Source organism: Chenopodium album, chromosome 14, assembly GCF_948465745.1.
Source record: "Chenopodium album chromosome 14, dcCheAlbu1.1, whole genome shotgun sequence".
Lineage (NCBI taxonomy): Eukaryota > Viridiplantae > Streptophyta > Magnoliopsida > Caryophyllales > Amaranthaceae > Chenopodium > Chenopodium album.
Genome location: NC_137847.1, coordinates 30,097,369 through 30,112,197, shown reverse-complemented (window position 1 = coordinate 30,112,197; position 14,829 = coordinate 30,097,369). Strand labels below are relative to the sequence as shown.

The window sequence follows — 14,829 nt, the reverse complement described above, 5'->3', positions numbered from 1 at the left end:
TAATAATTATTTGAAACACTATTATATGCATAAGAGCACATTAATGGGTATATTTTATTGTAATATTTGGCCAATATAATTTTAACTTCACGTAGTAGCATACTACTACATTTGACCTCGTCTTCTTTCACTTCCTTTTTATACTAGTAAAAATACTATCGGTAAAAAGATTTTAATAGAGGTATTATTGTTTTGTTTAGTTAGATATTTTGGTCTCTGAAAGACAATCTTATAATTTTACTTAAGTAGAATTTTACATAGAAACAAATAGGGTGGCAGATTATGTACCTCTTTATGACATCTGATAGTTTGCCAGTTTGAGCCTAATCTAAAAAAGATAATAAAGCATTAACTAGTTTTGTGCCCCATGCGATGTCCGGGTTATTTATTAAATTTTAAGATATTCTATAAATCAAATTTTAAAATATATCATTGATATAAAATTAGTTAGGAATTGATGTGCTTTTGTGACGATTAGTAGACATGTAATGACTAATAATAATGTTAGTGGAAATGTTCGATTTAATACATTTAAAAAATTAAAAATTAGCAAAAAATAAATTAAATTAAATAAATGTTCAAATCCCGTTGGGTTGACCCGAACCCAAAACTTTGGGCAACAGTTGAACATTTCTTGACTCGTAACCTGAAGTGACCCAATCCGAAATGACTCATGACCCGACCCTAATTGACAGGTCTACATAGTTATAAATACTATTAGATTGTGAATTATATTATTTTAACTAATTAGCATATATTATAAATGTACGTTTTACGCTTTGAACTACTTCCTTCGCTCCAAAAAATATTATGATATAAAAAAAAAAATTATATGATAATTTTTTAGAATTATAATCTAATAATTTTTTTGAATAAAATTATAATTCAATTTGTACATCTATAAAATTGGTATTTTATCGAAATTAAAACTCTAAACTAACAATTTTATCCTAAAATTCTATCTAAATAGAATTCTAAACTTTTTTTTTTAATCTTATGAATTCTAGTTAAATCTATCCAACGTGGCGCGACACTTGGCGAAAAGTTAGAATGTCAAGTGTTGCTATCTCGTGTCTGGCTAAAAATTTAGCTTTATATATTAGTTATATGATATGATATGATTGAAAAAAAGAGAGAGTAGTATTTAACAAAAGACCAATGAATAAAATAAGTAGTAGACTTGTAATTTGAATATGTGAAATACTGATATCCAAACAGATCAAAAAGTTTTGCTTGCTTATGCAAACAAACACAATGACAGCCCGGAAATTTGATTTGTTATCTAAATTCTCAAATTGCCATACACCAACTTGAACGATTGGTTTGAAATTGAAATTGATTTGTTTCCGAAACATAACAACTTCGTCTTCAATTCGAATTGAAATTGATTTGGCAACGGTGGAGATGGTTGTGGCCAAGATCGTCACAATTGAGAAAATCTCAGAAAACCTGAAAGTCTGGGCAGACTGAAGAGTGTGTGATACTGTAGCTAGATAAACACAGTAACTCTGGTGTAATTTGAACAATAATTTCATTGTTTGCCGCAAATACATAGTACCCAAGTGTGAAGGTTCAGCTATTTACAACAAATCCTATCGTAAGCCAAGTTAATTAAAGTTCCCTTTGCCTTCTCCACAATTCCATCCCACCATTTTTACACCGAAGAAACAAGTTTCTAAGAAAATAGCATGCAATTCCATTACGGAGTCTGTCATTGTCTCTTTGCTAACGTCTTCTTCAATCCTCTGAGTATCTTCCCGAACCACATCAAGTTCATTGCAGCAAGCACAGATGGCACAACAAACACCAAAAAGAAGCCAAATACATGCATTTGCATTACCTACAATTATAATTTGATAGAAAAAACAGAAGTTCAGCACCTATAGTTATGTTGGTGGCTATATCATCAAGAAAACAGATTGAATGTTGGCATTTGATTGATGAAAAATTCAACTAAAGAAACTAGATAGAAGCCGTTTAGCAAATGTACACATCCAATTTTGGTTTGTATCACGAAGTAATGAAATAGCTTTACCTTTTTAATATGGATGCAACTACACATTACCTTTAACCTAGATGTCATATATATTTCTTGCCGCATAAACAAAATAGGACTCGTAAATGTACGATTTGCATATGAACAAAATAAAATACAACCAGGGGTAGTTAGTGAAACAGACAAAACATAGGCAGCGTTACTATGGTCTTTTTTGTCCCTTTTCTTATGAGTAATATTAAGAAGAAAAAAAACTATTATATAAGAAAGCAGTAGTGTTGACAAAATATTGTAATAGTATTATGCAGATATGATGAATCCAAACATTAATTTATTATGCTAAGTTGCTAACACAATCTCAACTTTGTACCCAGTACTTGTTTGTATTATAATCTTATGATCTAATTCCACATTCAAGACAGGTACCAATACTTACTAGAAGTAAGATGCTTCCCGAATTTCCAGGTTTGATATTTCACTTTTGTGTCTTATATAGTAAACCCTCCATTAAGGTAAGCATACCCAAGGGAGAAGAAATAACCAAAACAATATGGGATAAAGACAGACCAGTTCCATCCTAATGATTGCATCAAGCCAATCCACAACTAATTATCAAGATTAAGTTTTTACATGACCCATCTATAGATTTATAGTAAATCTTGATATATTTTGACTGATATAATGATATTATGCTTCAAGATGCTATCATCCTTGTTTCAAATGCCGAAATCAGAAATGAATTTTGATCAAAACATTCAATGACGGGCATTTGGTTCTTGAATGGATGACTTTTGATGACAATTTATGGGCTTGATGTTATTTAAGTTTACGTAAAGGACAACTCCGTAACAGAATTGGCTAAGCATGTTTTAGTGCACAGAAGATACAAGGAGTTAATTAGAACGGCTATTTCACCAAATGCCACTGAGTAATTTAAAAATTCACCAAATGCCATCGGACTTTTCAGAATTCACCAAATGCCACCCAGTTTTTAAAAAATTCACCGAGTGCCATTAATGACCAACGGCCGTTAACTCCGTTAGTCATTAGGGGTTAATCATGACACATGTCATGATATAATTGGTCAATTTATCTTAATTCATAAAAATTAAAAAAAAACAAAAAATTAAAAAAATAAAAAAAAAAAAAACAAAACCCCAAAATTTTCCCAGCCACCCTCACCACCACCAAACCCTAGCCCCACCCTTATCTCGCCGGAAAACGGCCAGCAACCACCTTAACCATCAAAAATCGTCCGGCCGACACTTAAGCGCCCCACCTGACCCACCGCCGACCCCCAAAACCACCCACACAAGGTGGTAGTTAAATCCCAATCCCAATCCCCTTCCCCTGCGCGCAACGCTACCCACCGCCAAATCCCAATCGCCGGCGACCCTAAACTGGCCCCCAACCCCTCCCTGTCCCGACTCTTTCTCCACCTCGACCACCACCTGAAATCGCATCCCCCATTCCGCTTGAAAACCGTAACCCATCCTATCCCCTTTTGTTGAAACCCGTAACACCCAAAATTAGCCATTTACTTGGGTTTTAATCCAATTTCAACAAAAAAAAAAAAAACAAACTTTACACAAATTAATTCATGGGAGAGGGGGTGGTCGAATTTTGCAAGGGACGAGGAGGGATGGTCGGATATTGTAGGGGAAGGGGTTAGGGTGGTCGATTTGGGGATTAGGGTGGTCGGTTTTTCATGGGAGAGGGGGTTGGGGTGGTCGGTTTTCATGGGATAGGGGTTAGGGTGGCTCGAATTTTGTTAGGGGTTATGAATGTGGGTTGCAATTGTTGGCTGCTAGGTGGCTGTTGGTGTTGGTGGATGCGTGAGAAGATGAGAGATTGGAGTTGGGAGGTGTTGTTTGGTTTGGTTGCTGCGGGGTGGTTGCAAGGAAAGCAGGGGTGGAGTGCGTGGGAGTTTGTGTTGTTGGCGTTGGCTGATGGAAGTTGTTGTTGATGTTGCTGTTATCGTTATTGTTGTTGTGGCTGGTGGTGGTTGCGTGAAGGTTGTAGGTGGAGCTGGTGGTTGCAACTGCTGTTGTTGATGGTTGTTGTCGCTGCTGTTGGTGTTGTTGATGGGGTGAAGCAGCAGTGTGGGCTTATTAATGGCTGGTTTGGGCTATGGTGGTGTAGTGCTGGTGGGAGCAGGGGATTGTGGTAGGTGGTTTGCGTGGTGTTGGCTGGTGTGGTGGAGGTTAATATGTAGGGTGGTGTATGATAAGGTGGTGGCCGGCCGTTTTCCGGCGAGATAAGGGTGGGGCTAGGGTTTGGTGGTGGTGAGGGTGGCTGGGAAAATTTAGGGGTTTTGTTTTTTTTTTTTTTATTTTTTTAATTTTTTGTTTTTTTTTAATTTTTATGAATTAAGATAAATTGACCAATTATATCATGACATGTGTCATGATTAACCCCTAATGACTAACGGAGTTAACGGCCGTTGGTCATTAATGGCACTCGGTGAATTTTTTAAAAACTGGGTGGCATTTGGTGAATTCTGAAAAGTCCGATGCCATTTGGTGAATTTTTAAATTACTCAGTGGCATTTGGTGAAATAGCCGTAATTAGAATGTTAGTGTAATTATCTAGTGGTCATAACATAGTTGTAAATCTTTGCATACAGTTTTCCTTGGTTATGCTTTATCTTCACTGTTTTGTCTAAATCCCAAACAGTTTGGTCAGTCTCGGAATACAAATACATTCTTGGTGTAGGAGTCATGTGCAACATAAATATTAATTTTTAGTGGGTGCAATTAGTCAATAAGCTTATACAATGGCAGTTGTACTCAGTTTTCCCTTGCAAAAGTAATTGCACTAGTTTTGTTTCACTTCAAGGCATTGAAACTGATTACATTCTAAACAATCTTTATATTAAAACCCCCTCTAATTAGTGTTGAGTGAAGTCCAAAATCTGCAGCTTTGTATGCACAAACTCCAAACATGATAAGTCAGGCCATTCGAGTGTTTTAGCAGAAACATCTAGAATTTCAGGTAAAGTCCTACCTAAGAAATTCCAAATGAGGATTAGAAACTTAATATGCGATGTTTTCTTTAAACCTACATTTCTCAGGTTTGATCCTCGCACACCGTTATCACTGGATACTATTCCAAAAGCTATACTCAAATGTAAACCACTTTCAGAATTTTAGATTTTTACATATAATAGCGATTTAGAAATTTCAACAAAGCAACTACATGCACAATACGCATGCTAATGAATAAAAGTACTCTACAAGACTTTCCTGCAGTACAGAGGACGGGTCACAAACATTAATTATACAAGGACGTCACCACATATACAGCAGGAAGAATCTAAGGCAGTTACCTGTTCATAGTGAAGGTAAACATGATAGAACATGTAAACAAAAAGCAGAATTCTTGCAACCTGCATTGCACATCACACTACATGTCAGGTTACAAAATAAAAAGCAACACATTCTAAGTATTAGCCACACTTCTAACTTTGATTTATAGCCAGACAATTTCTGTGGTTAGAACATGCATTTAAATTACTTCACTCAAAACAACTTGTACATTCTCACTCTAACACAAATGTATACAGCTTTAGTTTCAAGCATTTGTTCATCGTCTCAATGCTTTAAATTAGAAAGCCAGAAGCAAGAAATGAAAGACGAAAAGATAATATCCCTCAAAGAGCCATGTACTCACCAACCATGCAAAAAAAATCACAATTCCATTAATCAGATATGCATGAGATCTTTTCAATCCAACTGTATCAAGAAACCTTCATAGTAAAACAAAAAAACAGTGAGCACTGAGCAGCATTAACCAAAAAAAAAAAAACAGCTTTGTAAAGAGCTTACCATCGCATATTAATTTCAGGTGTTGTCACCTCAGAAATAAGGACCATGAAGGTGTAAAGTTGCCCTTCCCCAGAAAACATAGCATAAGCAACAGCAATTCCTGAGAGAGAATGATGTATAACCTGGGCAAAGTGGTCAGCATGTGAGAGAAGAATGGCAATAAAATGAACCAAGTAATATTGTGGGGTGTAGGAGGTTCAATGTGGTACCCTTGCCATTATCTACACTGACTTGGATTATCAAAGTTGTTTAGACTTTACCCTATAGTCATAAAACCTAGAGGATTTAGTACCCAATACATGATAGATCAATGAGCCTTCCACTTTACCTTTACTTTATCTTTCTTTTTATCTCTTATCTGAATTTAATTTACCACTGTTTTGCTATAAAGAAACTATATATCAATAAAAATACTCCCGCAAAGAAAAGGAGAGCATAGGGCTGAAAGATTTGGAAACTATGAAAACAAGCAGTGAGCTCAAGCAAATAACAGGCAGGGAGATTCCGTGGAGATAGTCTCTCGCTCCCCGTAGAAAAGGACATAGAAAAGTGGTACTGATATGACAGAGAGACAGAGGGAGAGGACATAGAAAAGTTAAGAGAGGGATAGACAGAAAAACAAAAACTCTTGATTGAATTCAGTCAGCAAGAATCTAGTTCTTGTACATATACATAGACCATGTGCGTTTCTACATGCTTATAGAGAAGCAAGCAAGCCAAAAAGTCAAGGAAGAGGACTGCCTAACTCAACAAAGTGAACCTTATTTACTACAAATTCTAAAACAACGGATCATAACATGAGGCACAAAGATCCAAAAAAGTTGTAGTGATTTAATCTCGAAAGTTAAAGTTAACTTAACAAAGCATAAAACTATTCTAGCCCTTAATTCTGTATCACTGACCATATTTCCACGGCACAAAAGGAATAGAGGAATTTGTCATCAAATCAATTTTGGCCTTTAGACGTAAACAATGAAATACCTTCAATTGGAGGAAAGAATAAATTTAATTACAGCTCTTTAAAACAAGCAGGAATTACGATCAGCATCAATAAAAGGTCATCTCTTAACATTAGAAGTTGCAAATAAATAATTCTATCTTCTAAGCTTATTGATATAGTAAACCAAGTGTACAAGGTCGTATAAGCCACTTTGAATCCTAAAGAAATTATGTTTTGACTGAGTGGAAAATGAGCAAGAAAGTTCTCTTTTTTGGCCAAATCTAGTAGACTGTATCTCAAACTCGAATTTTAGGGTGTAACTCCACTGAGCAAGCATATAGTAGGCCATAGATTTTAGTGTGAATACTCATTTGCAACAATGTTTTAATATTTTTAATAAGCTTAAGAAGATAGTACTCCCAGCCTCTCATATGAGACTTTACCATGATTTTTTCTCCTTTACCACTATGAACAGATTAGGAAGTGATACACTGGTTTTCCATTAGCAAATTACATAATTAAGCCTATATTGAAAAATAGCAAACACCAGTAAGATATCTGTCCCATGTAGACGAATCCACAATCCAGGCAACCTTAGATTGGAATAATATTGGCAACATCATCCCAGGAGAAACCAAAGCTCTTAAAGGCAAGCAAATAGATGTAAGCAGTCAAAGAATTGGCACATGCTTGAAAGCCAACCTCCTAAGATTATGGATTCTAACTCCAACCAAGGCTTAGGCTCAAATAACCAGTTTCCATAGCTGTGTAGTCAAAAAGGATGTGATAAGCAACGGAATTCTGCAATACTATCATTTAAAATTTAAGCTAGCAGGTAGATACTACAGTGGAAAGCAATCTCATGACAATCACCTCAAGTTGGTAGAGACATCTGAGATTTCTAAGCGTACTGAAAGCATAATGCAAATAAATAATGTGTATTCAAGGATCTAAAGTTTTATAAACTCTCTCAATCCCTGAATAAAAAATTAAATCACCAACAAAATTCTCTAAATAAAAGTATCATTTCTCCACTTTCGTTTTTATTTTTTATTTTCAGCTCAAATTGAACAAAAACAAACCATTTTTTATTCACTTTTTTCAAACAACCTCCACTATCTTGTTTTTTCAATTCACCTCAAATCGACTAAACCCGCTTTCTTCTTTTTTTACTCACCTTCCTAATATTGCATGCAAAAGTTATTGTGCTGATGCGCAAGGCACTAGGGGTAAGCGCGTAACTTGGTCTGAGGAGGCGTTTGTGGTTAGGTGCATGAGGTGCATCAAAAGAGCACTCGAGGTGCACATGAGGCCCATCTGAAGTTCAGCCAATTTTTTTTTTAATCGTTCATATAGGCGCCTCACTTTAAAGAGGCACACCTAGGCGCAGCAGAACCCCTCTCGCTTAAGCATGCCCTGAGCTTTTTATACATTGGTTAGAGGGAGGACAATGTGTAATATGAGGAGTTTCAAAAGCAAATTGATATATTGAGTAAATGGTTAGAAAACAAGTTGTCTGTGTTAGTTATTTTATCATAATTAACTATAAGTTTTTAACAAAGTGACCATTAATCATCACTCTTAATTAATGCCATGACCAGTCCATGATAGGAAAAAAAAAAAAAAACCAACTTTTCATGAAGAGGTAAAAAGTGGCTATGAAAATATACTAGGCTACAAAACATATTTCCAGGTTACGGGGATTTGTTAATTGTTATAGGCTTATAGCCTTGTAATTAGTAATCTTGACAGTTGGAAATTAACAAAAAATGCATGGATACGAGAGAGAGAGAGACTTACATACTCTATTCCACCCAAATAAGGATAGAGCCACATGATCATTGCAAGGTCTGCAATAAAGTACCCCACAGATACCTGTCAAATTTCATATCTGAGTTACCACAAATTACATTATATATTACTAGAAGATGAGTAAATTAAACTAATTTCCATAATCATCCTGACAACAAGCTAAGAATCCTATAGCATACGAATTATTATAACCCATATTAATACAGATTCTAGACTGCATTCTTTTTCAACTTCTTAATTTTAAGACAGCAACAGCAACAACAAAGCCATAATCCCAAAATAAACTAGGGTCAGCTAACATGAACTGTCATGAGGAATTGTCTGGAAAAAAACGGAACAGATATATCAGAGGAAGCATGGAACAAAGAAAATAAAGTAACTTCAACTACAAACAACAAGATGGTAAACAAGACTTTAAAAGCAAACACCAACAGTACCTGCCACGGATAGGATGGCTAACAGGTCAGAAATTGAGAAGTTTAAGAGCACCCCATGGTTGGGTGAGTTAGATAGATTGCATGCCATGCCATGATCCATTCAGCCTAACACACTATGCCCTTTGATTTTAAGTTGTAATTCAAAACTCTGTTACAATTTTTTAGCATCCTTAACATTTTTGAGTAGCATACAAACTGGTAAGCACTCTAACTTCAAAGACATAAGGGTAACCCCCATGGTTTGGCTGTTACAACTTTGATTATTATCAGCCCAATAAAGTGTTGATTTGGAAGTTGTACATAATAAAGGCAACATGTAAGTAAATCCTTTCCATCCCATCAAACCAAATCCCACACCAAGAAAGAACTCTAGAAGTCTAGATGCATAAGGAAACAACATTGAACCCCCAAAACAAAAAATAACGCAAACAAACCACCAACCCAGCTCTTAAATTCAGATGATCGTGCAAAACTCAGATAAGGAAGAAGTAATTGAAAACAGAGGGCCCATACAAAGCTCCACATTGGTGATGAAACTTGAACTCCCAAATTTTGAAACATTCACAGGGGTAGCCAAAAATTAAAGGAGATTATACAAATTAATATATAAATAAACTTGGGCTTGACAAAGGAAAAAAAATGAAAATCACATGCTTGTTGTATGCAAATGTCATTCTTATTTTTATTTTTTTGGCACTTCTTGAAATGATTAGTATGGCTAATGACAATTCAAAAGAAAAGGTTCCATAAAAACAAAAGTCCATAACTTTCATTTCAAGGTTATTAAACCCAAAATAAAGACTCCGCGAATGAATAAAATATCTTCAACAAATGATTAATTCGGGTAAACGGTTCGGTTTTGGGTTGGGTTTATCAATTTAGGGTTATAACAGGTCGGTTTATAACAGGTTGAAACAATTAGCGAGTTAGTTTGAGTCAATTTTAAAAATTATCGGTCAGTTCGGTTTGGCTTTTTTTTATTGAGGTTTCTATTAGGATCGGGTCCTAATCGGGTCAGGTTGTAATCAGTTAAAAAAGCTGTAATCAGTTTGGGTTAAACCGGGTGTGTTTGAAAACGGGTTTAGCCAGTTTAAAGCAGGTTTCGGTTCAAAACCGTTCAAGTCCCAATCAGGTCGAGTTGTAATCGGTTCAGGTCATAATCAGTTTAGGTTAAACTAGATCGATTTGAAAACAGGTTTCCATTCTATATAAATCGGGTAAAATTGGGTTGGGTTATTATTGGTTTGGGTCATAATCGATTTGGATTGAGTGGGGTCAGTTTGAAAACGGGTTTACCCAATTTAAAGTGGGTTTCAATTCAAATCAAATCGGGTTGAAATCGAGTCAAATCATTAACAAGTTGGGTTAATCAGATAATGGGTAGGAACGGGTTAGGTTATAATCAAGTTAAGTATTAAATAAGTTGGGCTTATTTGAGTAGTGGGTTGAAATGGCTCAGATGGGTTACGGAATGTAAATGGCTCGATCATAAAAGGTTACGGGTCGTAAACGGTACGATCTCAATGGGCTACTGGTTACGGGTTGAAAACAATTGGTCCACCGCATGTAACAAGCTATAAACGGTTCGATCACAACGAGTTACGCGCTGGAGCTTTTTAGGTTTATCAGATTTTTGCTGGGTTTAAACGATTTTTGATTTAAAAAGGGTTGGTTACTATCAAGTTCATACATAATCGATTCGGGTTGTTTTCAGTTTCGGGTTATTACGGTTGGGTTTGATAACGGGTCGGGTCAGTAACGGTTGGCATAAATTTGCTTCATTTCGTTTCGGGTTGGGAAAACTGGGTCGGGTCAGTTTTTGGTTTTCAAAAAACGGGTTTTTAACAAATTAGTTCAAAACAGTCGAGTTTAACGATTCGGGTTAGAAACTGATAGCTCTACATATGGACTATTATTTAGGGATTGAAGGAGAAGTAGTTAAGGTTTTATACAGACATAATCTTTCCCATCAAGTATCAAGCACTAACAAGTCTTTAAAAATTCAGATTGGACATGTAAAATGGGAAACCAAAATATAAAGAATACAAGGACAGTGGAGAGAATAATATAGAGTTTGGAAAACATTGGCATAAACAAATCTCAGGATAGACAAATTTCAGCTTCTGCATTTTTCTCCATTCCCACTAGATACACAAATAGTTGAGCAGCCATAATCAGAAGGTAAACAAGCAATTGAATTATTGTACTCGGTACAATTCTACAATCTGCATGGCATATAAAGAAAGGTTGGATGAAAACAGTGAGCAACCTCCAAAGCTCCTCAGCCCAACGACCTAGACATAAGTTGATACTACACCAAGTCGCTAAATGTCCAAAAATAAGACCCTATCTCTTCAAACATCAAAATTCAAATGTCAGCACCGACAACACACAGTTTTCTCAATCCCTGGACCATGTCAAAATGAATATCTTATCAGCACTAATTGTATATCATCATATGATCTCTGAGGCTTCTTTTCTGGCAAATAAATTCTAGGACCAAAATAAAGGAGTATAGTGTTTGCAGCACAGAACAAATGACAACAGCTTTACATTTAAAATACCAATAGAAATTCTTCCAATAACAACCTAAGCAAAAACTTACATTCAGGGCAACTAACAAGTGATGTTTGTGTTGTGTAGAAATTTAGAAAGAACATAATAAGAAAACCATGGGTAAAACATAAACACTTACTCCTAGGGTAAAAGTTGAGAGTGTTGAGCTACGGAAAGTAACATAACCATTGGTCTGGTAGTCAGCATATAGGTCTGACCAGTAAACAAAATATAACGACATTGCTGCAATAAAAAGGGCATGAACCGTCGAGATACCACTGCAAATTATTCAATCCAAAATAAGACAGGTTGCAAAAAAAAAATCAGAAAACAAAGGGTTCAGTGAGGAGTTGGGGACCAACCGATTGTTCCATTCGATCCTTTGTACTTTGTTAAGACCAGCATAACTCTTGAAGTACAGGGCACTAAACAACTGGGTAAGATTATAGATCTACAAACACAAAGTATCAACACACACCATGATCAAATTCAAACATTCAGCATAAATAGAAATTTCAAAAAATTACTTCAAATTCTGCTGCATTGCAAGATTACAACCTACCCAACAAACTTGAATATGAAATAAGCAAGTAAAAGCATTAATCATTTACTTAATATTAATAATCCGGATCAACCTGTTATTTTGTCATACATTCCTAGACTAATACCATTTCAGTATATATATTCATATCTTAATCTAAAGCCGAGCATATCATACCCTGAAAACGGAAGGGAGAAGTAAAATCTGAACATACCACTTTGCAAGCTAAAATGCCTGCAATGATTGAAGTGTAAGGAATTATAGGATCAGACAACAGATGATTCTTGACCAGATTTTCAGCCTGATTTTGGTAAGACTTGATAGCCATAACAGTCTGCTTTGAAACTGCCATTTACCAAATGATGAAACTCCCTCAAATCGACCAAAAATAATACCACTTTAGATTTCTGCCATTAAACTGAGCTTCCTGGAAAAATTATAAGAGCAAAACAATAAAGTCAATAACACATTTTCAAAATAACTGTCATTAAAATGCAATTGAATAATGCCCATTAATTCATTTGTATTGAACAATTGAAAATCAGACTAAAACAAGAAGAGGGTAGTTTACCTTGAAGCAGATCTGAATATTGTTGAAGAAGAAATTTTACTGCCTAATGAATCAACTGGGGTTTTTTTTAATTTTTTTAGGGGAATATTTCGAACTTGTGAGATTTATTAAGTGCGAATCTACGAGTTGAGGGAAATGATGTAGAATTTTTTTTTTTTTTTTTTTTTTGAACAAGAATGATGTATAAAAATCAGAAAATCAAAGATTGGACTCACTAAATATCTAAAACTACTTAGTGACCCAGGTGATGTCTCGGGTTTGTTTCTCTTTTTTTTTTTTTTTTTGGTATGAAAGATAGTGGATATCACTTAATTTTTTTTTACGTTGGTTTGATACTTTTTCGCAACTGAAAAATATTTAAACTTTGGTAGGAAAACTTTCAATAAATAAATCACATTAAGTACATACCGGTTACAAATTAAGTGGGTCAAAGCAATGTAAAAACATTGTAATTATTGTAATTATTCATCAGTCTAATTTTGCTCAAAATAAACTCAATCGGTTACAAAACTTAATTTGGGTGATGAAAATTAATTTAATTATTTTTTTGTAACAACTGATTTAATTGATTATTTTACAATCAATACTATAATACAATTGATTAATTTATCATATAATTTATTGTACACATATTTAACATGTATATGTAATCGTTTATGTGGCAATTTGATCGATGATGTGGCTAAATAAGAAAAAGAAAGTGACATGTGGCGATATGACACTCCTTGCCTTTGAGTTTTAGAAAGCACCTGGGCCAATCGAAGGAAGAAGTACGATTGAAAATTTAGGTGCATATGAAATTTTAGGAAGTATAAATGGAGGATTGTTATGTATTTATTGGTATATAACATGATAATTCGTAAATTTTTTAAAAATTAACATTAGTACCAATGAGATGTGAAATGTATCATTGTTATTACAGTAATATTAAAGATTGTTACAATGGTATACTTTTGAAGCTAATTTATGTACCACTAGATTGTAAAATTATGCCATTGGAGTTCAATGGTATAATAGTAGTTGTAATGGTATTAAAATGACTAGTGGTACAATTAAAACCTGAAAATTAAAGTGATAATATGTGGTCTCATCCCCTTTTTGTTGTACTAAGTTACCATCATACCCCAGTTATGTACCAATAGGTACATAACATTCCTCCCTTTAAAATGTCTCGTGCATAGATACATAGTATAAACATACGTGTAAATAAATTTATGTTTGAAAAAAAAAACAAACAAACAACCTAATGTACCACCTGTCTAATAGATTAGTTGGTTAACAAATATTCGCTTAAAAGTTTTTTTTAAAAAAAAAAATTACTTCAAATTTAAAAGTTCTAGTCACACTAGTCATTTTAGTTTTTCAGCAACAAAATTCGGCGAGTGAGACCCACTTATTTTTCCCTTGAAAACTTAAGCATACCCTCGTACATTAATAACAAACTTCATCCTTCTTTGCAAGGTCTCAACCTAAAAATACAAAATTTCAAACTTTAGTCATTTAAAGAAATGAAGGTAATTGGTGTTTTAGTTTATAGGTATCTAATGCTTCTAAATTGATGTTCAATTTTGAATTCTGGTTCTAGGGTTTAATTAGTACAATAATATTTGGTTTCTTTGTTGAACTAGAAATTAGGGGTTTTGCGAAGTTCGGGAAAATTTTCATTGTAATTGGCCAAGGTAGGGTATGAATCCACTGTTTTTGGCTTCTTAATTGTGTAAATCATTCACATCAAATACTTTACAAGCAATTATTAAATAATGTTCGAAATTTTAAAAAATTTCTTCATAAATGAAAAACCCCTTGAAAAATCTATTTTTGGGCAAAATTTGACCTTTGGACAGTCTCATCTAATTACATAGTAGGTATTAATCAATTTAGATCGTCGTTTCCACCACCCAACATTGCACCTCCGATTCAGGGTTGTTTTTCGATCAGTGCATTAATTTGAAAAAAACATCTAACGATTTCTAAAACCCTAATCTAATTAGGCCCGACTTTTAACCAATCTAACTGTTAAATTTTCAGGTTTGATTCCAATTTTGATTCAAGCCTTAATTAAAATTAGTCAGTTGAATTCAATACAAGAGGCTCTAATACCATTGTTGGGTTTACTCTAATCAAATTAGGAGTGCAGAAACAACCCTAT

At 34.6% G+C, this 14,829-nt stretch overlaps 1 protein-coding gene across 1 annotated transcript; it reads right to left on the bottom strand.

The window, feature by feature from the left end:
* Nucleotides 1-1,175: 1,175 nt before the first annotated feature.
* LOC145580191 (uncharacterized) lies at nt 1,176-12,867 on the bottom strand. The gene is made up of 9 exons (XM_081637586.1): nt 12,681-12,867; nt 12,324-12,536; nt 11,931-12,019; nt 11,708-11,846; nt 8,564-8,638; nt 5,824-5,945; nt 5,669-5,744; nt 5,325-5,384; nt 1,176-1,840 (listed from the first exon to the last, which is right to left on the bottom strand). Exons 2-9 carry the CDS (start codon nt 12,459-12,461, stop codon nt 1,712-1,714), a joined length of 828 nt encoding a protein of 275 aa, XP_081493712.1. The 5' UTR covers nt 12,462-12,536; nt 12,681-12,867; the 3' UTR covers nt 1,176-1,711.
* Between the last annotated feature and the right edge of the window lie 1,962 nt (nt 12,868-14,829).